This window comes from Grus americana, chromosome 9 (genome assembly GCF_028858705.1).
Source record: "Grus americana isolate bGruAme1 chromosome 9, bGruAme1.mat, whole genome shotgun sequence".
In the NCBI taxonomy this organism is placed as follows: domain Eukaryota; kingdom Metazoa; phylum Chordata; class Aves; order Gruiformes; family Gruidae; genus Grus; species Grus americana.
In genome coordinates this window covers 24,088,560-24,115,694 of record NC_072860.1, presented here as the reverse complement: position 1 = coordinate 24,115,694, position 27,135 = coordinate 24,088,560, and the positions used below count along the sequence as shown (strand labels likewise).

The following is a 27,135-nucleotide window of genomic DNA, read 5'->3' as shown; positions in this document are numbered from 1 at the left end:
AAGGGAATCTTCAGGAGCTGCTTTGATGAGGGGGAAGAGACCTGGGAGCTCAGAGCAGTTTCACAGCGTTATGTGGCTGTATCACTGTCAGAGCTCTGCAAGCAGTAAGCAAGATAAAAACAATATTCAGGAGTTTTAACTTCAATTGCTACCAACTACGTCTCTTGAAAGAAAAAAAGAAAAAAATATTTTTTATAGCTTGAAGGTGACCGTGATCCCAGCCTGAAAATGTGCCCGGAACGTGTGACAGCCTCTGACATGCCTTTGCTGTAGTCACTGCTGTATTTGCAACTGCACTTTCATTAACGTATATATTTAAAAATAATGCTTTTACTGGGTTGACAGTGCTGCCAGAAAGCCTAACGGGGCTAATCATTCTGAAGTCATTAAAAAGTTGAACTAATAGATGTTTAATGATAACAGAGGGGAGTCTTCCAAATTAGCAGAAACTGGTATTGAGTCTTAACTGACTCTGAACTGAAAAAACACATTCCAGGGCAAGAACAGTGACAGGACTCTCTGCAGACACTGTAGTTTCTTTGGGGAAAGAAAAAAATGAGTGTGCCCTGTTTGTGGAATTTTATTATTCATATACATCTTGAATTACATACGTTCAGGTTCAATTGGGTATGACAGGAGATAATAGGAAGACAGCAAAGAGAAATCCTAGATCAACCTCGGTTTATAAAAAAAAAAAAAGCCCAACAAAAAAATGCAGTTTTCAAACCCTACTCCACCTCCAATCAAATGAAACACGAGTTGCATCCAGCATGCATGTTTTGACTGCATCCCACCATTATCGAGCTATTCATCTTAGAAAAGCTCATTTATACAGTCATAAGAAAAAGCCCAGGCCTTTTGTAAAGTTGATCCTAAGTGATGAAACCTAACCTCAACCGTGAGTCGGGGGGTGGGGTGGTATGTCTCTGAAAAAATTCTAATAGAGAAAACAGAAAAAAATGTTTTTCTTTCGCTCTTTTTGTTAAATACAGAAGGTAGAGCTTAGCAGAGCGACTAGATTACACATCGCCCTGAGATTCATCTCAATCCTGCCTCAAGCAGTCTGGGAATCATACCTGTCTGTCAGTCAAGCTTGAATTTAGTAGCACAAACTTGTGGCCAGCGTGAGGCTGGGAGCGCTGGCAGGATCTTTTACCTTTTCAGGTACAGCCCAGTGTTTGCTTGTGAATTTTACAGATGAGTTGAAGCAATTAGAGGTGAACAATTACTGCTCATCGAGTGTCTGTGCCTCGGGAGCGAGCAGCGTCTCCCGTGGTGGGGATGCTCCCCGTGCGACCAGGGCTGCTGAGGTGCTTCTTATTTCTGGGGGAACCGGGGGGAACTGGGGTGCCCCCCCACCCCTGCACCCAGCACTGGCTGCGGCTCCAACTGGGCTGGGGCCTCCTGTCCCAGCTGGGCTGCATCGCCTCTGCCCTCCAGCTCTAGCTGCAACCACTGATACCCGTCCTCGGGCTTCATCTTTTTTTTTTCTCCTTTTTTTTTTTTTCTTTTTTTCTAGGAGCTACAGCAGCAGAGTGACCCAAAGGCAGCCCCACGCAGTCTATACACAGGCACATATGCACGCTCAGTCCTGACTTGCATTTGTCACTCCTTGTACACGCACACGTTTGGCCATGTAATGTCCATTTCCCAGTTTGCCTTCCTATTATATTTTATATTACCCCTGGTGAGCTTGTGCCAGAAGAAAGCAGAAGGAGGAGCTGTTAGAAAGGCTTTTTTGCTTTAAGATTCGAGAGCACATTTTTAGCATTAACTTTTTAGGCTCTGGTCATAAAACGCTGGAGTACGCGTACAATTTTGTGGGTAAATGTGCAGCGTTTCCAGAGGGCCAAATGAACAACAATCTCTTGCTGACAGCACCCAGCTCACAACACGCTACTTGAAAGACAACCAATTCTTAATTTGCAAATCTCAGCAACAATAAGCTATAAAAATATGGAATTATGAACAGCACAATACTGTGCAAAATAAATAACAAGTCTCCAGTGAATGAAAGAAATTATTGGCAGCAGTACAGCCACCATTACCAAATCTCAGAAATGTAAACACTAAAAACAGAGAAAGTTACAAGCGCCATAACTTTCCTTCCAAAAACGTCAAAACACGGGTGCGTGTCTGCGTCGCAGAGGTAGATGCCGATGTTTCAGCCTAGTGTGTATTTGCAGTTGCAGATGACCACTACCGACGCAAAGACAGTAAGTTGCTTTGACCAATGCACGTGATTCCACTTCTAATCTTTCCTATCTATGCCAGCTCTTATTAAATATATTTGAATCTGCTGTTTCAATTAATCTATATAGTTTCCTTTTTGTATCACTGTTCCATAAATACTCTACATTGAGAATTTATCGGTTTCCAGTGTAAAGCACATTTCAACTTGGAAAATGTATTTTGCATTTACTAATAACCTTTATGGTTTCTTTAGTTAAACCAGCTGCTATATAAAAAAGAAATTACAGCTCAGTCGGCTGGTTCATTCTGCATTACATGTGCTCAGGGCTGAATTGTAAAAGTTGAAAATTAAAAAAAAAAATTTCTCTCATAGTTTCTGAAAAAGTTATTTAAACCGGTTTTAAGCAACTATCTTGCATGAGCAAAATACATAATGCTGCTGGAAATAGCAGGCTGTCCCACATTCATTTCCTATATGTAAGGAATTTGATTAGAAAGAATGATTTCTAATTGAAGCTTTGTGTCTGGTTGTGATTCTTCTTTCAATACTGTCAAGGCAATTAAATCAGCTAAAGATAATCTTTAACATTCACCTGATGCAGTTAATTAAGTGGTGAAAAATGAAACGCTGATTAAATGAATCAAATGCTATGTTGCAGGTAGCAAAGTTTAAATTTGAAACAGGAATTCACAATCAGTTGTTGCTTTGCTATTTTAGATATTTTACTTTAAAGAAGCATAGCTTTCTTAACCTAATTTCACCCATTAAAATATTTCATAACGGCATGTGTTATCTGCAGACTAAAGCAAAACCTGATTTAAGAAACACCTAATAACTCATCAGCATAATTGCAAACAAAACGCTTCACTGCGTCCTTCCTCTCCCTATCCCAGCCTTTCTTCCGACACACAAGGATAAACAAGGTTTCAGACCAACGAAAAGTGGATTTAAGTGCAATAAACAAAAAGAGAAAGAAAACCATTGAAGATCCTGGTTCAGGATTACGAGTTCCAGCAAAGTGTATGGGACGGCATAATAATATTTATGCACGTGTGCATTCAAATCCAAAGCCCCATACACACAACTACATTGGTAGCATTATCACTTCTGCATCACCCCCTCCACTCTTTCCATTAATTTCACATTACAGCTTCTGACCAACAAAACCATTTAACGTAGCAATCCAAGTGGACTGGAACAGGAGCCAGAAAATGCTGCTAATTCAAAATCAGCAAATACTGTCTTTATATTCCTAAGAAAGCAGTCCCAATTTTTATCAGGTATAAGATAAAAAAAAATTATTATTTATGAACAATGTGGAAAAATAGAAAATTCATATTATCTGTAGCCCATAATAAAAAATTATTCTGCATTTCACAACTGTGCCTTATCTTTTGCCACAACAGCAAACAGGCCAAAATCTGTTGTGAATTGCTGTGTAGATTTTTTTTTTTCCATTGACACCTTAAAGTTCCTTAAAAAAATAAGTCCAGAAAGTGAACGCCACATACCTGATCACTTATCTGACATGCAACAAGGTTGTGCTGATTGTAGCATCCAGCAAACTTGATATATTTGAGCCAGTTTCCTACATCTGGTTGACTGGCATCTATGCAGAACTTCACATTGCAAAACTCATCCAAGATCTAAAAGGAAGAATATGAAAGAGTAAATCTTTCTGTCGCTGTCTGGGCATACTAATCAAAAGATAAATCACAGGTTTCCAGATAAACAAATGGATAATAAAAATATAGGCATGTTTATTCAGAAATATGCTCCTCTGGTGAGATGATTTTTTTTTTTTAAAGAACAGTCAGAATACATATATATTAATAAAAGGACAATAAATGTACTAAAAATGTCTTGACAAACATTTACATGTAATCAAGATGTTGTCTAATTATTGCCAAGAAACACTATGTTAATTTAAGAAGGATCTGATTGTTTTGGCACTCATCAGTGACTATTTACATTTAAAAATATTATTTTAATTAAATAAGATTCTGTCAGGGAATATAACAAAAATTATTAAAATAGATGGTGTTGGCTTCATCTGAAGTTTGTGTTTTGTTTCAGGATTCACACTGTTTGCAGCACCCATTTAGTCTTTTCGTATTTGTTGCACTGAACCAAACTTTACTCAGTAGCCAGAGTTATTTATCTTGTTTTACTATTACGCTTCCCAAACAGCCCTTCTGTGCAACGCTTAAATCACTCCCCTTAATTGAAGCAAATAATAGAACTCCCTATGCCAAACTAAAGAAAATAAATGAAAAACAATGTAAACACTCATGCAAAACATGGCAGTATTCAATACATACCAATAAATGGTTCCAATTATGCAGACAATAAACAAATATAATGAGATTGCTTGTGGACAAGCTAAAGAGGATGTTCTATTCTAATATTATGACAAATTACTAATCATTACATACCACTGAATATCATTATTTATTTGCAAGCTTTACCACCGGCCTATCCTAAACTTTCCACAGCATCCCAGTGAGCTCATGCTACGTTTCTAACTTCTCCGGCTTGGCACCGGCAGCAAACCACCCGATTTGATTAGAAAAAACAAAACAAAACCAAAACAAACCTTAAAAAACACACGCCCCAAACGAAAAGCAAAGGGAGAAGGAGGTTGTTTCCCCGATGGGAAACGTTTGTATTCGCGTCCAGCCCCAGAGCACTTTTGGCCTCCGAGCTGAATGGACGGGAACCCCGGCATTGTGTATCACTTAGTTAATGAAAACCCACGGAAGTTTCCTATCAAGGGCTCACAATATAGCCAAAGCCAGCTCACGTTCATTAATTAAACGAGCCCCGCAGAAAGCCGCGCTCCCCGCGGGGGCGGCCGGGCCCGGGGGCAGCCCAGGTACGGCGGGCGCTGCCCGGGTCACCGCCCCCAGCGCCGGCCGCGGCCCCGCCGCCCCCGCGGGTGGCAGGATCAGGCCCGTCCGTGGCGGGGGCGGGGGGGGGGTGCGAGTGCGTGCTGCCCGCCGAGCATTGCCCCGGGACAGCCGGCTTTCTCGCCTCCTCCCGAGCAGCCTTTGCCCGCCCCCCCAAAAAAGGGGCAAAAGCGTAACCCCAAGCCCCCAACCACCCCAGACCCCGGCGGGGCCCAGCGCAGCGGCCGCGCGAGGCGAGTTCCATCCCCCGCGGGCGCGCGTGCTGCCCCACCGCCCGCCCCGCCGATGATTTTTTTGGAAGGGGGGCATTCAATTTTCCCTTTCAAAGCAAATCCCGCTCTGCCCCGAGGAGGGATGGGGGGGATGTCACTCCCCCCCACCCCCCGGGGCGGCGGAGGAGGGTTTGCCCGGGGGCCGGCGGCGCGGCGGGCACCGACGGGGCAGGGCGGCCCCGTCCCGCGGGGCCGTGGGCAGCGCCGCCGCGCTCGCCGCTCTTACCTTGTGTCGCCGGGAGCCTGCGGGGGTAGGGGCGGGGGTGGGGGGGGGGGGAAGAGGGAAAAATATCCTTCAGGCGGCTGGAAGCAACATCTTGGCGTCAAGCGCGGGCGGAGGCCGCGGCCGTCGGGGTCCGGGGTTGCGGCGGGCGCTGCGCGGGCGCGGTGCGCTCCACCATTTGTCGGGGGGCGGCGGGGGCCCGGGGCGCCGGGCGGGGAGGTCGGGAGGGGGCTGCCGGCCCCGGAGGGCTCAGCGGCGGCGGGGCTCGGCGGGTTTCTGCCAGTTCGCCATCACCTTCCCCTTTCGGCCCCTCCTGGTCTTATCGGCTGGCTTGGTGTGTGTGTGTGCAAAGAAAGTTATCGGGAGAAGAGGGGAGGAAAGGGAAAAAGAAAAAAAAAAAAAAAAACCCCAAAACCACACAGCCCTGTTTAAGGGGAGGGGAAAAAAAAAAAAACCAACAACAACAAAAACCCCACCGCACACCGCTCAACAAAACAAACTTCTTTCACTTCTCCGCCGGGGATGGGAGAAAAGTGTGCGTGCGTGGGCGGGCGGCTCTCCCCACCCCCGCAGCCTGCCCGCGGCGCTTCTTCCCCGCCGCACCCCCGGGCAGCGCCCGGCCCGGCCCTGCCCGCCCCCCCTCCCCGCCCACCCCCGTCGGGTCCTGCCAGCCCGCCGCTCCTCTTTCGGGCACTGTCTCTTTAAAGCGGGGCAGCCCCGGCCGCGCCGGCGGCCGCCCCCCCCCCCCCCAGCCCCCCCGTCCCGGGCGGCGGCGGCGGCGCTCCCGGCGCGCTTAAAGCGACAGCGGCCCCGCGGTCGGGGGTCACCGCCAGGTCGCGGAGGAGCGGCCCCGCCGCGGGGGCTCACCGGCAGCCCGCGGGGGCGGCCCACCCCCCCCTCCGGCCGCATCCCCCGCCCGGGGACGGCGGGGGGCTGCCGCGGCGATGCGCGGTGCCTCGGGCCCTCGCCGCTCGCCTCTATTTATACGCCGGCCGTCCCCGCCGCCGCGCGGCCGCTCGCCCCCCGCTCCCCGCAGCCGGGAGCGCCGTCGCGGCGGCCCCGCAGCGGGACTGCGGCGAGCGGGGAGCCAAGCCGCGCTGCGCTCGCCCCGACGGCTTCTCCCGGCGCTCCAGGAGCCAGCGCGCCCGGCTCGTTATCTTCGTCATCGCCGTCACTGTGGTTATTAATAATAATTTTTAATGAAATGCAACTTTTTTTTTTTTTTTTCCCCCGGCCAATTTCCCGACGACCCCGTTTGGTGCCGCGGAACCACCGCCCCGTTTGCCGGCGCTTCCTAAACGATTTGTTTTTTTTTTTTTCCTCCTTTATTTATTTGGTAACGAATCCCATGAATGGAGCCGGCGGGAGGCTGGGCTCTGCCTGCCGGAGGGGGCAGCGGCGGCGGCCGGGCCCGCTCCCACCCGCGGGGCAGCCGCAGCCCCCGCCGGGCTCCGGGGCTCTCCCGGCTGCGTCAAACGGCCCCGAAATCCCACCGCAAAGTTTGGCACCGTCCGGGCTAACTACGGCAAGATACACGTCTATATGTGTATTTTGGGGAAGAGAGCAGGGAAAAAAAAAAAAAAAAAAAAAAAGAGGGCTGAACTATATCTTTTATTGCACGATCCAGAAGTGCCACCCACTTTTTTTTTTTTTAAGTGCAAATATATTTCTCAGACTAAAAGTCGATTTTTCTTTCCCGGGGGGCCGGGGAGGGGGTCGGGGAAGGAGGGCAGGGGGAGGGCGAGAAGCCGGGTGACAAGAGATGATGATTAATTCGTCTCAGCGGCCTGTTATCTGTGACATTGAACTGTTATTTCAGATAATAGCTATTGTTCGAGGCGGGGAGGGGAGAGAGAAGGGAAAAAAAAAAACAAAACCGCACGCAGTGGTGGTAGGTAGGACAGGAAAAAAAAAATATAAAAAAAATCCTTTGTCAATAACCTCAAAAAACCTGGTGGGAGATTCCCATAGCACCCGGGCCTGAGAACCGCGCCGCCCGCCCGGTTTGCCGGACCATTGATTTCCTGCCCTCCCTCTGCTAGCCCATTGTTGGAGCTTTTTTTTTTTCTTATTATTATTTTTTTTCTCTCTCTCTCTTTTTTTTTTTTTTTTTAATTTAGCCATAAATTGGACCGGCTCGAGCTATGAGCTGTTCTATTTTCTTCCTGTCAGGATGAGGGATTTGTTTTATGATGCATTGTGTATTAAATACAAGTAATCTGGGAAACTGATTGCTCGAGCCCATAGGCCTGATCAGAGGCCCCGATAGGAGCCGGAGCCCCCCCCCCCTCCCCCCCTCCCGCTTTGCCACAAAAGGAGGAAACGCCGGTGGATAAACAAAAGGGCCTCCCGGTACCGGCAAAGCGGGGTCGGCCGGCACCGGGGCTCCGCCGCCGCCGGGACGCCGCCCGCGGCCGCTAGGTGGCGCTGGCCGCCGGGACACGGGCCGGGGCCGCCGCGGGACGAGCCCGGAGCGGGAGCGGGGCCGGAGCGAGGGCGGGCGGTGCGCGGCTGCGGGCCCGCCGCTGTCCCTTTCTGAGGGGGGAAAAAACACCCCATTTTTGGTAATTCCCTTTCATGCGCCGCTCCCGGCTGTACCCCAGCCGGGCGGAGGGGAGCGCGGCCCGAGGAGAAGGAAGAAGAGGAGGAAGAGGAGGAAGGCACATGTCCCCGAGCCCCAGGGGTTCGTGGCGGGGCGCGGCGAGAAGCGCTGGGACGGCGTGGAGGCGCGAGCCGAGCCTCACCACCCGTCGTCTGAGGGGACACTGGAGCTACACACACATAGATATTTTTCTTCTTTCAAGCCAGAATCTTATACACATCTATAGCTTTTTCTCTCTCCCCCTGGACGGTTTGGTAGGTGCTTCAAGAGGCCCAAGTATTTCCACGGAGTCCCTTTTGCAATTGTTTATTTAAAATAAGTCACTATATTAGTGGAGGCAGTAAGGAGTTAGTACTCAAGTCTGCTAGTAATTCCCACCAGGCTGTAAACTGATGCCTCTTTTAAGCCTTTAACTTCATGGTCGTCCCAGAAGTAAAAGTTCTCATAATGGAGACCCTATGGGCATCGTGCATTCCAGCACATCATTAAAGCAAAGCAAAGCAGCTCAGCCAAAGCCAGATGAAATAACTGCACTGTCCACTTTTAATGGGCTTCCTGTGGACAAACGCTGCAGAGGACAATGGTGAAAAATCAGACAAGTCGCTGGCGATTTTTTAAAATACCGTAAATGTTCATATTAGGCTTAATATTATCCTTACATTTATAGAGCAAGCCACTTCATAACCGCATTTTTAAGTGGGGTTTAATGTTATATTTCTCAAGGTGACTAAACACAACATTGAGCATCCTGACTAACACTGCGGTGAGTGTTTAAAATACTGGGCGAACGTATCAAGCGGGGAGGGAGAAAGGAAAAGCAAAGCAAAACAAACACACAGAAAACAACAGCCCTCCGACATACCCAAACGCTCCAGGACAGACCCAGGAAAACAGCGACAAGCAGGAAAGGCGACACGGTTTCTGCATGCTAATTCCTCCTGCCCCGCGTTGTGGATATCGACTTAAAAAAAAAAAAAAATCAAGCAAAACCACAAGTGTTGCTGCTTATTTCAGAGGGAAGAGCCGGACCTTTTCCAGCCCTCACCCAAAGGAGTGGTGGTGGGCATCACAGTGCTGCCGTGGCCCCCCGCGCCGGTGCCCCGTCCCTGCCGCCCCTCCTGCCCTCACACGCTGCCGGGCTTGTCCCTCCCGGCCAAAAGGCAGTTTTCGAGTGAGGGAGAGGAGGAGGAAATTAAAGGTAAAAAAATGTAAATAAAAAATTTCCCTTGGTCTGGAAATGGGCCCAACTGAAAGCATGTTAATCTCCACCTCAGTAATTTGGTTCTTCTGGAGAAGACAGAAGCCCTGCTGCTGTGCCCTGCACTTCATAAATCACGTCTTTATGTGGACAAGGTCAGGGCACCTAACAGCTCAGACATGGGCCTTTGCAGTGGCTCGGAGGGCTCCGGCATGTTTATTCTCTCGCACAGATCTCCGAGGAGCAGTCCAGCACACTTCTAATTACTTTTGATTATTTTCATTTGCTCGGGTCAGGCTGGCTTTGCCGGCACTGCTGGAGGGTGGGTTTCCTCCCCCCGGCCCGGCTGCGGGATGCAGGGGGATCAGCGCTCTGCCGCACCCGGCACCCCCTTCACCAGGGCAGCGCGGGGCTCTGGGGACCGCTGGGGCTCACCCCGCCGGTGGAGGGGGTCCCCTTTCAGCAATTGCAGAGTGTGAAGCCTGAAGCCTCCAGCTGCAGTGAGGGCACCCAGCCGGTCTGTCCCCCCCACAACCAGGCAACAAGGGGCATTTACTGGTCTGAAATGAGGAGTATGCAGAAAAGACACAGACCCTCTGCCAAAAATACTGACTGCTTTTGGGGAAAAAAAAAAACAACCCCATATCCTTGCAAAAAAAAAATTAGTGTGGTGCGTCTGCAGGCAATAAAAAAGTTTAAGGACCTCTGCGACTCCCATGGGGACAGGGCTGTGCTTGGGGAGCTGCAGAGCACACGCAGCCCCCAGCCGTGCACAGAGGCAGCGCTTGGTTAGGTCTGCTCTCCTCCCACTGCTTTGTGAAACCCCCGGTGCGGTGCTTTATGGCTGGGATAAATAAATACGAATTTATGCACGGCACCCACGCGGAGCAGACGCACGGCAGGCGCACGCGCGTGGTGCTGGCACGCTGGTAGGGCCCAGGTGTGGGTGAAGCTGTCCCCGTGCTCCCATGGGTGCTGCTCCCCACTTGCACCCCCTCATACAGTCTGGAGCAGCCACGATGCTGCTACTGGCAGAAGCCAAACTACTACCCAAGTACTGAACAGAAAGGCTCCACTTTTTCTCTCCTATTAAAATCCATGCTCTAAAATAGTGTGTTCCTTCTTACCCTGATCTGAGCTTGACAGCCTAACTCCTCTTTCTCATCTCCCATCATCCTGGCATGAGCAGGGTCCCAGCAGACCCACTGCCCTCATGTCCTGCCCAGCTCTCATGCATGCAAACCCACTGAGCACCAGAGCGGGCACTGCTGCGTCCGGGCACCCGCATATGCGGCAGGTCCATCACATCCTGCCAGTGAGGGTCCCTGCATCCCTGCAGGTGTGGGTGCCGTCACAGCTGATTGATGAAGGGAAACTTCCTGAGCAGCGGCTGCCTGGTGGGAAGGAGTTTTCTGGCAGGCACAGAGCTGTGCTGCCAGGGTTGGATCCTGAATCTTTTTGGATCTTTGGCGTCACTGCGTACCAAGAGAAGAAGGGAGATTGCAGCAGATTTACCTTCTCCATCAATAAGGAGAATGTAAAAATGGGCCAGTGCCCAGTACCCAGCTGCGTGGGTGAATTTGCTCCTGCCTTGGGGAGGAAGGCTTGGAAACCCTGTAGAAACTGCCCTTCCTGGCAGCAGAAAGAGATGTTATAGCACCTTATTGCAAACAACCCGTGGCCCTCGCAGCCAACTCCAAAATGTGATGCTGAGGGATGTGATGCTGCTTGTCCACCCCCCCACTGTGAGCACACTCCTTGCAACCGGAGAAATCTCCTTGTTTTCCTCCTCCAAGTCTTCCCCCAGGTTTCCCTGCCAAGGCGTGTGCTCTGGCGCTGGATGCTGAGGACTGTTGCCGTTTTCCTTCGTAATGTTCATTACTTCCATTACAGAAGAGCCTGGAAGCCTCCAAATCCAGCCCGGGCCCTTCTCACACTCAGGGTTACTGCACCCGCAGGGCAAGACAGTCCCCGCTGGGCGAGTTTGGCATCAGTGTGCACTAGGATAAAAGTCGGGGGAGAAACCTGCGTTAGCTAGCTCGTTTTAACACCAATTTAAGGCAGCAGCTGATTGATGCGGGTGCTGGCCTCCTGTCCACCCAGAAGCTGTGTGTTTTCCTGTGCTTTACCTTTCTCAAGTTTTGAAAGCAAGCCAAAATTCTGGAGAATCTGGGAAACTCCGTCGGTGACGCCCTTATTCTGCATTTCTCTCCACGTGCTGGGGAGCCTGGAAGGACTCTTTTCTCTCTTAACCACCCAAAGAGTAAAAGACCTTGAGCATGGCCCTCTAAAACCTACCAACATGACTGAAAAAAAATCTGATTTGTTTTTTTTTTAGTGCACTCTCATCCTTGCCAAAATACAACTGAAGGAATCTATACTGGGCTTATACCTGCTCCTGCTCCCACAATTTGCTCATCCAGAGATCAAGCAGTGTGACCCCACAGACTGAGGCTTCATGGGGGGTGGCCGGAGGCTCCCACCGGATGTAGCTGCTGCTCCTCTGCCTAGAAACACAACTTTTTTGCAGAAGCTGCTCTAAAAATGGAAGAACTCTAAAAAACACTCCCTGAGAAGGCACCATACCTGGGGAGTAGAAAGCACGGTAAAAGGATTTTGCAGACTTCCTTTGTATGTATGCACATAAGAATTCAACAGGGATCCATTAACTCTTCACTTCCTCCAAATTTTTAATTTTCAAGCCTTTTCATTTGCCGAGTAGTCTGAGGGCCTGCTTTGGAAGACCTTTTCCAGCCCCAGAGCCCGTCGTGGCATCGGGAAGAGCCAGGCAGGAAGGGTGTGTGGCAGCAAGCCCTGGGGCACCGTTCGGGTCTCGGCACTACCCAGAGTCTGGTAACAGAATTTGCAAAGCAAGAGGATGGAAAAGAAAATACCAAAGCAGGGAAAATGCCAGGCTAAAAGGGATTGGAAGGGTTAAACAATAGAACTTTACACTACAAGAATTAATGTGATGCATAACAGGTAATTCTATTTTAATAATCAATTTTAGGAGTGACTGGCTATTTTCAAAGCATTCCTGTTGTAGCCAAAGTTTTAACTAGGCGTACAAGAGTGGGCATAAACACCTGCAGACTTTATAAGAGCAAGAAGCAATTTATCACCCAATAAAAAGTCAAACACTCATTTTAAAATTTTCAGGTTTGCATTTGCTAGTTTAAATGTACATGTGTGGATGGTTCTAGCGGAGGTTCAGAAGAGGCGGATACACACCCTACACGCAGAAACACACATGCAGACAGCCAACATAACCAGCTCCCGCAGCGGGGAAGGAAAACCTGCCTGAAAGCATCAGTGTTACAGTTTCATCCCACCTACGTTTCGTATTAAACCCCTTGTGATGATCGACTGGAGTTGTCTAAAAGCTGAACTAAACAGGCATTAAGTCAGCTGGCATATGAAATTACTGCAATTCGATTTTCAGATAAACCACAAAACTTGATGAACTAACATTGTTCCAGCTGAATTAACTCATCATCCCTGGGAGGAGAAGGTTGCGGAGGAAAGCAAGGGCTCTAATAGCGACAATTAATCCTCCTCCTATTGCCAGGCGCTTGCCTACGAGCGGAGAGATACCCTGCTAAAGGCAGGCTAAGGATCCACGCAGAAACATCGCTGCCCTGCCAAGCTCTGACAGTAACGTTAGGTATTTACACGTGGGTAGGAGAGGGAGAATTCATCGTTACAGGCTTGTTATGCAACTATAAATAGGTTAGAACCCTATCAAGAGTTCACATCATGCTTGGTAGATAAATCCAAGCACTGAAATTCAGGAATGACTAATTTATTCGGCCGGTGGAGCAACATGCAAGGTTGATCCTTATCCTGTGCTCAGGCAATCTCCTCGGGATTAAGTCATACAGTGTTTGGACCACCGGTACCATGTGTGTGGGTCAGGTTCCCCACCATCAGTGGGCAGAGCTGTTTGTGTGCACCCACCCTGCGTGTGGAAACCGGGGTCCTGACCGGTAAATGCTTAACCAGCCCTGTGCGTGCACAGCAGCCCGCCTGGGCGTGCATTTCAAGTGCTGCTCCACATAAATTAGTCACACATGGGTAAAGGTGCCTGATTAATTTTGAAAAACCTTACTCCGAGAGCTACCTGGTTTGCACTAAAGAGATTCTGTACAACAAGGAGATTTTTCTCACCGGGAAAATCTCTGGGGGAGGGGGGCAGAATATATTTGATACAGGTGTCAAAATAAACCTGTCCTATAACCAAAAAAATGTGTGTTGAATCACAATGGGTTATTAATGAAATAGCTATGAGCATCAGCATATCCTTGTGGCAGATTTCTTTCATAAATGAGTTGAACATTTTCCAATTTCAAGAAAGTGCTGCTACCTATAAACTTGGAAATTAAGGGCTTTTTCCCCTAAGACTCAGATCCCTCAGGGCACTTGTGTTCTGGCATGCATCCCTTATTTGCTGAAGAAATTTCAAACTTGGTAATTTAGCACCATACTGATAAAACAAAGGAGAAAAAAAGCAAAAAAGCGGTTGGGCATGCGTGCATGTGAAGGAAGAGTGAGGTAAGTGGTACAGCTTCAGGCGTTTTTTTCCTGTGGCTTTTTTATCCACAAGTCATGCTGCAAATTTTGTGTGAGATTCATAGGAAAACATTCCCAAGATACAATATATAAGATGCATATCAATCCATAAACTGAGTTTTGCAGATGCAAAATGACCTGCAGAATTTGAAGGAGGATGGAGACTGTTTTATAACCATTTTTCCATATAACTTATTTAAGCCTGAGATGTTGGGCTAAATTTGCCACTAGCAGAATTATGACTATTAGTATTATTAGTATTACAGCAGCACCTAGAGGCCCCAGCCGAAACTGGGACCCTTTGTGGGTAGAAAAATAATAAACATGAGTCTCTGCCCTGGAAAGCTTACAGTTGGCATGGACGGGATTAAAAGCGTGCTGGATGGGAAGATTATCATTTTGTTTTGACAAATGTAATATGGAGATTTGGTCATGGAGAAAATCAGTGGTGGGCTGGGAAGAAACCTCGTGCAATATTTTCCCATAACTTTCATTCACTGAGAAGTTGCTTTTTACTCCTTTCCTTTGACTGCAATGAACAGAAACTCCTTTCTGCCCGCTGGTGTTCATGGTTTCTCATGGATAAATAGGGGGAGTCTGCTTGGTCTCTGCCAGTTAAAACAGCTCTGCATGTTTTAACATGGCTCATCTGTAGCAGAAATTGTACTATATCGCCCTTTTTAGCTAGGAAAATATTTTAGCTTTGGAAATGAGCAGTTGATGCTTTGGAACAGATCTTTAAACATAAGCACGTTGTGCTGATCGGTACCATAAATGAAAGCTCCTCGTACAGAAATAGTTTTGGGGAGGATACATAAAACTCTACCTTTTTTTTTTTTTTTTTCTCAGAAGAAACGTGAAACGGAGTTCATGATGTCAAGTTTTGCTGCTGGGAGTCACCTAGCAATCGTGCAAGCGCAGAACATAAGATGGATCATGATCCCCACCAGGCAGAGCAAGGGAGAGAGTGCCCCAACCACAGCACCGGCCGCTGCTACACCTCGCTAAGTGACTGCAGGGCACGGGCATGTGCTCAAGAGAGGCCGCAATTTTTGGGGTCCGTAGAAGGAAAATGAGGCGATGTGTTAAGAATAGATGTCCTTCCACCAGGAAGGATTTCAGAGAACTGTACAATCTGTATTGCTGAGAATCCAGTATAGTACGTGCCAATATGGCACTTAAGATCATTTCTTTCCCTTTATAAAACTCTTCCCTAGTGCACCAGGTACATCCTTCAGGCCAGGTCCTCACACGGGGCAAAGCAGATTTGCTGAGGTTAAGGACCTGTCATGGGATGTATCAACTGAGGGAGGTGGTCATCTCTGTTGGCTTTTCGAGGAGTTATAGTGAGATCGGGGCCTGGGAAGGTGGTCACATAGTCACCAGGGAAGCACCAGCAGCTCCAAATGCTGAAGACAGCACAGACATAAGACAACTGGCTCCCTTGGAGATGAACTGGTGGCCAAAAGTATCGATCAAGCCCAGACAGAGTGCAATTTCCACCCAGAATGACTGTGTAGTCCCAGGACTGGACAGGACACTCAGCCCAGACCCGGGCTGCCCCAGGGCTGTAGCAGCTCCGAGGAACTGCTGCATCTCCGGACAAAAGCCAGTCCCAGATCCAACCTCTGTTGAGCTCCAGCACCGGGGGGCTGGGGCACGGTGCTGGCACTTGGTGTGCTGGAGCACATCAGGGCTGCAGTCCTGGACAAGATCTGGATCAAACCAAAGCGTGGTGCCGCTGGGAACCTGCGGGAATCACAGGGTATGCCAGATATTTGTGCATCCTGTCATTTTAATGTAATATTTGTGACACCTCCAGAAATAAACTGAAGATAGAAGCTCTCCTGCCAGGCACTATGAACAGAAGTTCAAACCAGTTGTGTATTGCATGAAGGAAAACCATCAGCTTTGGAGATAAAGTACAAATATATGTTACAATATGAATGACCACAATTTTCCCTAGTGCTTGTGGTATATTTAACAATGCTATAAAAGATGTGAGTGCTCATTAGCACTTCACAATTACTTAATTCTTATTTAACTCTCTAAGTTAATTCATGAATTTTGTCTCAAACAGAAAACAGTAGGCTTAGATTGAGCTGGTTGTGAACCAGAAAATCCTTCTACAGAAAGAAGAAACTGAATTGGCTTGGATGATTTATAAAATGTGAGGGTTTCATTCCAAAATATCATTTATATGCCCAGAAATCTACTCAGCAAATGTAATCCAGCAAAGGAAAATGAACATTATTAATCCATGAATAAAGATGGCAAGTAATTCTGCTGCAGTTTCAGACTATGCTTGCCCATGTATGACAAGTGACTGGTCTGAAGCCTTTTTACACAGCTTTTATTTACCCTGGGCTTACTAGGCAAAATGCAGGGACAAAGAACACCACGATAATGTCAAAGAAAGCAATTATAATGACAGCTACTTGCAACATCGAGAGTTAAGAACATCCTCCGTTAACACATCTACTGGTGGGAAAGAGGGAGGAAGGTCAACACCAGATGCAAAGACTGACCAGAAACCTCAAAACTCCAGTAAATCCTTGCTTCTTTCGATGCCATACAGCTCCACCAATTGAAGGGGTACAAAAAGAATAAAATAGAAATGGGATGTATGTGAATGGGATATAACAAAGACTTTGTTGTCCTGATTTTCTAACCAGCCACACAAAGTATTTGGTGACCACAGGTGATGTTCCAGGTGATTCATTGCAACTCCTGTCAGTAGCCAAGCGGCCATTGGACACATCTGAAGTGCAGTGACCTTGGCTTGTGTGAGCGAGGCCAGTAGTAAGAGCAAATGGAAGTTAAAATGAAAGGTGTATATTTTTAGAAGAATTTGTAGTGTTTGGACTCCAGCTTTGGATGGCTCAAGAGTATTTAATAAGCCAAAAATCTGTTATTCAGTTTTGGTTTGTTGATTAAATATACTTGTTACCAAGAACTTCAAGCAGGAAAAAATTTAATAGAGACTTCAACTAAGATATTATCAGCTTCAGCTGCAGCACTGAATAACTAAAACGTAATAGCTCTTCAGATCTCAAGTTATTTCTACTGACTGCCGTATAATCAGCGTGTTAAATCTGGGCACCTCTTCAGGCACAGTTATTTGTATGATATATACAGATCAATACCTATTGATTTTATAATTTTGATTCATCTCTATGCAGTGATTCAGGTTCACATCATCTTATTTATCAAGCTCTTCTCTATACCTTTCCTTCCAAGTTTTCTGGCGCTTCCAGGCCACTCGAGCAGGGTCCCACCATGACCACCCCCTTTGGCCCCTGCTCACACATTTCAGCAGGCACGTGCTTGGTCATGTACCAAGGAGTTTTGTGTGCAAAGAGCTGCCACAGGATACCCAGGGTCATTAATACATGAGGATAAAGTTCGTAAAACTCCCTTGGTAACGCCAAGAACCCCACTGGCGCTGCTGGATTCAGAGCCATCCCCCAGCTTTCCAAGGAGGCTTTGCAGCCAACACACCTGGGTATTTCTCACCCAACAGCCATGCCTTCAAACTTCCCTCTGTGCTGGCTTATAAGGATATAGGGTCGACAAAATTTCCCAGTAAATATTAAAATTTCTTCTCTTTTACATCTGGAGCTTTTGGGATCCATGCTGGCACCCAAAGACCTTCCCCGCTGCAGCTGCTCCCGCACGCAGCAGCAGAAGCAGCAGAATAGCTGGCACGAAAAGCCCCACGGTGACTGATTAACAGCGACCTCCTTGACATATTAGAGGAAACCAATGCCATTGCTACTGCTGGCAAGCACGTCAGGGAAATCCTGTTAACTTCACTGGATTGCATATATGCAAATGATAGCGGATTAAAGAGTGTTAGTGTTAGTTTGCATCAGAATAAATCGGGTCTGGACGCACTAGAGATGCCTCAGCTAGACTAAACCATGATTTAACGATTCAGTTCTGCCTAAAGCTCCAGCTAGATGGGGCAAACCTGGTCGCTACCGATGTGCCTGCTGCTGACACGCTGCGTTCCCGCTGACTGCCCTTACGCAGCACCGCTGTGGCCCACAGTAACAGGATGTGGAACAAAAGTGGTTAAAAACCATCAGCTGAAATTCATGTGATGAATGAATGTAAGGCAAACAGGAAAACTACTTTATGTTGAAAATGCCCAGCAAAAAGAACTGAACTCTGTTCCGATGCAACGATTTCAAAATGTTTTTGCAGAAGGTGCCGAAGGGAGCTAGGATGTACTGCATCCGTGAAATGGAAGTTATTAGGGTGAATGCCTTCTGGAAGGAAAACAAAAAGGGTTGATGAAGACTAAACAACATTTCAGGGGGGCTCACACATTACAGCAAGACAGAAAGCACGGGCTAATTACAAAATAAGACCTATCACCATGCAAAAATAAATGACTTCATAAATAGCTTTAGATATCATGTTAAAAGCACCTTTAGGAACAAAAAGATGCTATGCCAAAAGCAAGAGATCTAAAGAGCTGTTATTACACATCCATTACATTTTCTGAGCTGTCTCATTTACTTTTTGAAGTTCTGTACACATGATACAGCAAGGCAAAACATTTTATGTACCATAAGAAATTTGAAACAATGTTTAATGTTCAGAAGATAAAGTTAACAAAACTACACTTCAGTGGCTTTTTTATTTCTCTATTTTATGACCTTGCAAGAACTTAGAGTAAAAGGAAACAAGAGGGAAGGATAAGCAACCAAACACTCCTGCTTGCTGATCAGAGCCCAAGGCAGAAATCATAATAAAAAATGTCTTCTTTTTAATGTCTAAATAGGAGCTGTTGAAACACTGATGGTACAGCGTGTTTTGGAATGGAAAGCGTTTGTTCCTCTTGCAGTTATCGACAGTCATATGTTACGTGATTTTCCAATTTTTCTCCCTGAACGTACAGAAGCCCATCACATCTTCACAACAGTTTGGAACAGTTTTTCTGCTCTTTCTGCTTTTTCTAAAACCAAAACCAGCTACAACTATGACTCCTGAGAACTATTTCTACAAGTATCTGGCATGTCAGATTTTCTCTCCTTCCAAATATCCTTGATCTCATCATTACAGACCTCTGGATGACATCGATAGCAACAGTTACTGAATATATTGGGCAGTGATCCTCCACAAGCTTCCATCCTGCAGGATGCCAAAATTCTCGTGATGTAGCTGCTATGGGTCATTGACGCTATAGCTCACACATACAAAATCCACTTTCTGACCTGAACACCCACTTCAAATTCAAACAGGAGCTATGCGCTTATTCATGCTGGGAAGAGAAAAAAACACTGCATGAAGAGTTGCTCATTTCCCTTGGAGGGAGAAGGCAACGACAAAAAAAAAAAGAGTAAACATGATGGGAGATTGATGCAAATTTCAGAGCATGGTGTAGTTCACTAATATATTGGCCTAATGAAGAAAAAATTGACATCTGAGTGGCATGAGCTGCATTGAAGCTAGCATCTTGCCAAATCTACATTAGATGGAAATAGGTGCTTAGTTTAAACTGTCACACTGCTACTGTAAAAACCTCTCACAGTTTTACATCCATGCTACTGGTGAACAGAGGGTCTGGTAGAAAGTAAGTGATTGTTTCTGCTGATCTCAGGAGGAAGATGCAAGAGAAATGGCAAGAATATAAGCAATGTTTTATAAAATGTATTTCACAAAACATCTTGAAGGAGTAATCATTGAACTTTTAAAACTCCTAGTATTTTCTGTAGCCGTAAGAACTATATTCAAATATATTTTGAACATTTCTTAATGTGTTTTTATGATGTCTGTTGTTACTCTCAACTGTCAGATATTTTTTCTTTAAAATGGAAGTGTCAATGGGATGTCTTCTATTGCAATCCTGCAGATTTAATATCTGCAATTCAGAGGTAAGTCTAAGCAAATTTGAAGGGATTTTAGGTGATCGAGTATGTACCTGCAATCCAAGTTCATGTGGTCAAACTTGTTTCTGGTAGAGCTTGACTGAACATTTCGGTGCTTTTTCACTTGGGAAGAATTTGCACTTGGATGGATTTATTCCTGGCATGAATTTCAATGCCAGAATAAAAATCAGATACAGCTACTCAGAGTGACACCTCTTGACTAAAATAAAATGTATGGGGAAAAAAGATAGGTGAGCAGCTGGGGGGCAGCCTGGTGGTGTTTTGAAGGGTGATATCCATGGAGGATAAATCTATGGCATCTCTTTAGCTTATACTATGACTTGCTACATTATGGTAAAGCGTACAATAAGCTGGGAGGTTCCTATAGCAGGGCAGCAAGACGCAGCTCCCCTTCTTTATGTTTGAAGTGAAGGATGTCATGGGAAAAGCCGCGATGAAAAAGCACATCTCTTCAGGAACTAATTCATGACCCTCAGTAATCTTCCACTCGTTTCACTGAAAAAAATACTCCAAATATTTGACAACATTAAACTTTGCATGAAGCTCCCATCCTCCATGACCAAACAGGCAAAGAGCTGAGGGATGGAGCAGGGAGCCAGTGAAGTGAGGAGTACCACCTCCAGCGAGGAACTTGTTGGCCGTGTAACGTAGCTGGCTATTGCATTAATATTTCAGGTGAACGTGGAGTTAACATCTGAGCCTTTCAGAAAAGATCTTTAATGACCCACCAGCCCTCTGAAATTTCCCAAATCTGAAAGAACGCCTCCGTACACGTAACCGTTACGTGGGTTCAACATCGGCCCAGGGAAAGTGTCACCTCCTGAATCACAAGGGATGCTTCCAGTAACATCAATATTTTCCCAGGAGGTCCCCCAGCCAAAGCCTGCCTTGGTCCAGCCCTGGTTGGAAGATCTTCCAGGGCTGTAGCACAAGGTGGTATGGCTGGAGACCAAGTCAAGGCATTATTTTATTTTGTTTTGGTTAGCAGAGTTGATATTTGGTCAAAGGCTCCTAGCTGTGAAATGATGAGGAGCTGCCAATTTCTAAGCTAAATGTTGTACATTCATATCCTGCTACCACTAACTCCATTATGATTAGTCAGGAGTGAACTTAGAAGGTTCAGAAATAAGGTTTGGATAAACATCCCCAAATTTTGGATGCTTATCTGAGCCTGACCCAAACCCCCTGAGTATGCAGAATTGAGCTGGAAATCTGGCAAGAATGTTAATTTCCACACTTTTCATTTCTCTCTTGAAGGCTATATTTGCAGTTTAAGAAATTTCCTTTAATTGGAATTAGCATAATACATTATTTCCCTGTGGTGAGAACAGCTTTTCTGTAGTTACTCTGCCTGTTTGGATTTTGTCCAAGGAAGTACAAAAGGGGATGAAAGTGAACACAAAAATCCAAAGTAAATAAGTGAACCAACCCTTTAAACCCCACAAATGGGTAGATTCTACTTAAGACTTCCCCCAAAATAAACGACTTGGTCCAATCCTAAAACGATGCCCTTTGGTTTTAATGGTGCCTCTGTACGAATGCCAGCTGTACCCCTTTCACGTACATTTGGTAATAATTAATGCTTCTTTTCTGGGGTATGTCACTGCTTCAGATAGCATCTTATTTGTTTAATTTCATTAATTCATTAATTATCAACACCTACAAAAATACTGTGCCAAGATATGTCAAATCTTTGGGGAGCTTGGAGTTACGATCAGTGGGTATTTGACCCTCCAAAATTTAAGGGTTATGAGACACTGACGCCATTCATATACTAAATGCTGTGATATTTGCTGTGAAAATGAAGTATTTGAGTGACCAATGAAGCCTTCAGAGGAGTGGAACTTTACACCCAGGCAGCACAGACCCAACCTGACATTGCAAAGACCCAACCTATAGAGGTGTAAATCCAGCCGCTAGACCGGACCTTGCTGCAGACCTCAGATTCAGCTGGGGTGAAGACCGTAAAGTGAAAACCTTGCAAATACCCAAAGTGATATTCTTTTCAAATTAGCCTCTTTGCAAATCACCTGGTGATACGAGGTGCATTCAGAAGGATGCAAGTGACCTTCTCAAACCTTTTCCAGATGTGGGGCTGGGGAGGTCATGGTAGCGCCCAGCAGCTTGCCCTTCCTCCTGCCTCTCTGCCCAAGTGCTCCAGGCTCCCACGTAGCGAACTAAATACAGCGGCCGTCTGTGCGTGCGTAGGTGTAAGCACAGGACATGTATATATCCACGCACATCCACAAACCCAAATGTTTGCTCACATTTAATAATGAGTCAAATAAACAAAAATGAGTATTGACAGAAATGCCTGTTACCCAGCGCTCACAGGGAAGAAAAGCAAAGCCAAGTGCTATTCCATAAACAGTACACTCGGTACTCAAAGGCAATTCCTTTCCAGCTCAAAGCCAGAACATCGCACCTACACCACCAGCGCGGGCACTGAAAGAGAAAACCAGCCTGGAGTTTCCCAGCTCCCTGCTCCTTATCAAGAGGGGATCTGGGCAAGCTGCCGGGCGGCAGCAGAGGGCTGTGCCGCTCCTCCCTGCCAGCCGGGACGGGGCCGTGCTGCCTGCCGCTGGGGAAAGAAGAAAATGTCATCTAGCCCGAAGACAAAGGGCAAGATGGTATCTTGCTGCTGGTGCGGTGAAGTCATATACTAGGAAAAATATATTTAGCTGTTCCTGGGCAGAGAGTCCCCAGGAGGCCGCAGAGCCGGTGCGATACCGACATTGCCTTGTTTGCCTGCCCCGAAGCGCCATGCGAGACCCTTGAGGCTTGTCATACACTGGGAAAGTGTGGTTTTGCCAGCTTCTCATTTAGAAAATAATTTCTACAAAGAAATACTCTAAGAACAGTTTAGCTGTTAGAATCAAATCTGCTTCTCTTAAGCCTCCCAGATTCAGGGGTGGGATCGGGTTTGCCGTTGGCTGATGCCATTTCACTGTGGTCAGTGGAGCAACACTGCTGGAAACCCAGAGAGGCCATGGCCATCAGCTCCATGGGGTTGGCATCTTATTCTCTAGGAGTCTAGCCTTAGAAACAATAATTTAAATTGCCATAATTGTATTTTTCTTTGAAAGATTTGGGTTGAAACATCTTTTCAGAGCACCAGTCAAGATAAAACCAGCCAATTAATTAAAAATCATGCTTTTCTGTATGCTGTGTAGTTGGAAGAACAGGACACGAAGCATAACGCCAGATTCAGGGCTCGGCTAAGCACGCACTTTTACTGGGGGACCCACTGGCTATGAATTGGTTCCTTGAAGTCTGTGGGATCCCTTTCATCACTTCAGGAAAGGGAATTCTGTGACCTATATTTGTTCCCCATAAAGCTGTGTCACAGGGACAAGCCCACGAATAGATGTGAAATACAGAGAGAGACACCTGGAAGAGGGTTTGTGGTATAGAGATGACACAGAGGCAAGGGCAAGGACTGTATTTTGATGCTAAATTCCCAAGGGGAAACTGGGAACTGATGAGTGTAATATGTCACTTTTAAGAGAGAGAAAACAAAGGACATTTCAGAAGAATGCAATATAAAAATTGAGGGTTTGAACTTTGACAAGGTTTCATTCTGAGATGTCTGTACCCGAAATTGAAGGCAGCCAGCAATCATAAGGAAGGGATATGTCTGGGAAATCTCTGCAAGTTGAGGAGGTACCTCTAGCACATAGAAGATGTCAGAGTTTTACCAAAGACAACCGGGATCATACAGACACAGACATTAGCTGTAAAGCCAACAGAAGCAAATGCTCAAAGTGCAGAGCAAGGGCATAAAATATTTCCATTGTGAAATCCTGACCCTATCGAGGGCAATAGAAAAACTCTGATTGCCTTTAGACAGAAGGGCAACAATTCAAGTGTTTGTTTAGCAGAGAAGGAACATTACCTGGTGTACAGCCCACACTGTTTTGTGATAAACATGTTATAAAACACATATTTGCACAGAACTCCCATTGCTTATAATGGGAAAATGATGGAGCGTTTTGGGGTTGGTTTTTTTTAAATATATTGCAGGCTGGAGGATGGTGGCAGTTCTGTTCTCCTGGCTCAGCATCCTGAATTTTGCTATCTTTTCTGCTGTTTCTTCTCTCACGATACCATAATTTTACAGTTGAACTCATCAGTTGGCATTAGCCAGCGTCACCCTATTTAATAGCACCGTAAAACAAACAACCCAGAAGAGTTTGTCACTGCAGCCATGTACTTTATAGGGCACAAGTCTGAATAAATATGTAACTGTTCACACCCTTTCAAAAATGCCGGAACAGGAACACACTGAACCAAAAGCACTGATTTATATCTAAAGCAGTATTGACTCCAAAGAGTGAAAATGTAGGTTAGATGGATAGTGGGAGCTACAAAGAGTTATTGCTCTGTCATTTTACACCTCAGAGTGCTGTGTGGGGTGGGTGAGAGCAGAGAGCAGGACCAGATAGAAAACAGCCACCTTGAACGTGTGGACTAGAAACAAAGGACAGTCATGATTCATCCTACCTGACTGAAAATACTGCTTAAAATCTTCATTTGCAATATGAGTCAAGATGAAGGTTGTCTCTCACAAGCACCTCTCTGCTTTCTCTGCACCAGCTCTGTGTGCAACGCCTGGGCAGCTGCATGGGACTGCACAGTTACTTTCAATGCATGAATGAAATCAGCTGAAAGGACCCACTGAATTTAGTTGTGTTAATAAAAAGAAAGTTCTGCATCCACACTGACCACAGGGAAATGTCAACAAATGGTTTGAGATCCTGTCTTCTGGAGATTTCTCCTTTCTGGATTACTTCTGGGCAGCCCTCTTGGGCCAAGCAAGTTGAGTTTTAATAAATGAGCAAATGAACAGGCTGTCCATGTAATTTTTGTTCATAGGCAGAAGTAGCAGTATCAGTAGATATACTGTGATTTACTTTGTGAAATTCACATGAAAAATAATAATTAGGCATTGCACTATAAAACTTTATTTCCCAATGCTAAGCATCAAACCAAAGCACCCACACGTTGATTCTATTCTTAATGTCAAAACGCTAAAAAAAGAGGTAATTTCAGTAGGGAATTATTACGGTCAGGTTGCATGAGATTCACTCTGATGTACTCTAAATGATGTGTTAAATGATGATTTCCAACACAGCCTGTAGCAGAGAGTTTGTTTGGAATGACATTTGTTGTGGCACCAGTGGCCACTACAAAGATGAATTTATATATACACTTAGAGCACCTGCCTGTGGAGGTGTTGCAGATAAGTTCTGCATGAGCAGATGACAACAGAAATTTTGCAAGCCGTCACAAACTGAATTTATGCTCCCAAATAGCAATGAAAAGGTTGTCTGCAGCACTTTCTCCACTGCTTTCATGAAACGTATGCAGCCAAACTGTCAGCTGTTGTTATTAAACATTACATGGTGATTTCTTCAGCAAATAACCATCCTTTAGCAAACCAGCCCACACTGCTGTGGTTGCTTGTAACTTGTTTAACTTTTAGTCATGCAGGTTTTGCAGAACTGCTTCTCTTTGCTATATGATTGTGAATAGTGACATTTATAAATTAATACAATGTTTGAAATTGTATTCGGACCTATTTAAGCACCAACATCTACACAAACAAAGCTCTGATACTCAGAGATTAGCAGAATACTGATAGAAAGATTACCTACACGGAGGCTGAGTAAGGACCAGTGATGGATTTGCCCACTGTTCTTTCAGCTTTGTTAAGGAAGCCTTCCCAGTGAAGTCACTTCTTTACTCTGCAAACATTTAGCTCCAGTTTTACAGCTGTGTGTTTTTATATAAATATGACAACAGTGTCCTCGTCAGTCCTGGAGACCGATGCCACCTCCCCCAAGGACAGTGGTCACAGTTGGAGCTCCTCTCCTGGGGATTGCTCTGTTGCTTTGCCTCCAGGTTTCGGGATTGGGACCTCTGCGTTTTGTGGGGTTTGTTCTTCTCTGGGCTACTGTATGGAGTGCATAAAACTCTTATCGTCCCAGGTGAAAGAGGGTTTCCCTATTTAGAGTACATTTCTTCCTTACCTGCAGACTCACCGCCCTCTGGGGATGACCTGGGACATGCTCAGGCTCTTTGAAATGTTGGGGTAGGAGGAGCAGGGTGAGGTCTCCTGGCCTCTCCATGGGGCCAGCTCGCTGTTTATCTTGAGTCCTGAGAAGCCAGCTCAGGAAGCTAATTCGGCAGGAAACTACTGACTTTTTTAAGGTTTGTTTTTTGAGAGTTCCTCTGCCCGAGTCAGCTTCTCATGTGGTGAGGGAAGTGCCCACACAAGGGCCAGCTGCACCTGGAGAGCAGGAGGGGAACATGGCAGCACCTTCCCTTATGGACCCATCCACGCACCCGTCTCCTTTGACCGTATCATACAGCTGCCTGGCCTGCCGCCTTCTTGCCCAGCTCCGAACACCTTTCAAAGCCTGCTCACATGAGTTTGGCCCCTTGTGTCTCCAGATCTTACTTGGCCTGGTGCAAACTGCCTTTGCAGGTGAGGGAGATAAGAGTCTAAGTCGCCCAATGGACGTGGTCCTGGCATTGCCCCCTAATCAGGTCAAACCTTCGCCAAAAGAGTAGCTCATCTCTTGCCATGCTTTCCCTTCCCTCCCACACTTCCCAGACGTGCCTGCAACACTTTTGCGTCAATGGTTTGAGGAGTTTTCCAGCCTGTTATGACAACCAGGACACCAACAGGATGCTTTCCACCAAACTCTTCACCAGTTTCTAAAGCCTGAGAAGATGCACTCTAAGTGTAAAGAGAGCGTTTTGCCTTTATGTTTAGACAGGTCTCCTAAAATGCCGGCGGCGATGGCTGCCAGTCCCTGGTGATTACAGTGGTGTTTGTACAGTGAGAGCAGCTTCCACCAGCGCACAACATCAAGTGGTTTCACAACCACCACCCAGCAGTGGCCTTTATGATAGAAACAGTTGTGTCGGAGTAGCCTGCTGAGTTTAGCTGATATACAAGCCAAAAGGCAAGCAAGTCTAACTTCCCAAGTGCTTTCTTTGCTTTCAGATGCTTTTTTCTTTTTCTTTACTGGTTTTCCATTGTCTGGCATTTACAACATACCCGCAGAGGTAGAAAGGCATATATTTACCTCTCTTTCCTATCAAAGCTACTTTAAACTTAAGGCGCAGTGCTGTTTCCATTCGGAAAATTTTTTGTACAAGCCATTTACAAGGCCTTTACAAGCCACGGTATGCCAAGACCTCTCCAATTTCCAATTTACTGCAACGGAGTCTAGCTGGCATGGAGGGAGTGGACTATC

At 46.3% G+C, this 27,135-nt stretch overlaps 1 protein-coding gene across 9 annotated transcripts in view; it reads right to left on the bottom strand.

Annotated features, from left to right (window-relative positions):
- MECOM (MDS1 and EVI1 complex locus) overlaps nt 1-27,135 on the bottom strand; it is a 341,271-nt gene that overhangs the window by 43,006 nt on the left and 271,130 nt on the right. For 7 of the 9 annotated variants that reach the window (XM_054834975.1, XM_054834980.1, XM_054834971.1 and 4 more), the window contains one exon: nt 3,706-3,840. In XM_054834975.1, the coding sequence (XP_054690950.1) occupies nt 3,706-3,840 (135 nt within the window). Of the gene's footprint in view, nt 1-3,705; nt 3,841-4,515; nt 5,263-27,135 lie in introns of those variants that run through there. The other 2 variants (XM_054834976.1, XM_054834977.1) reach the window with 2 other exon arrangements.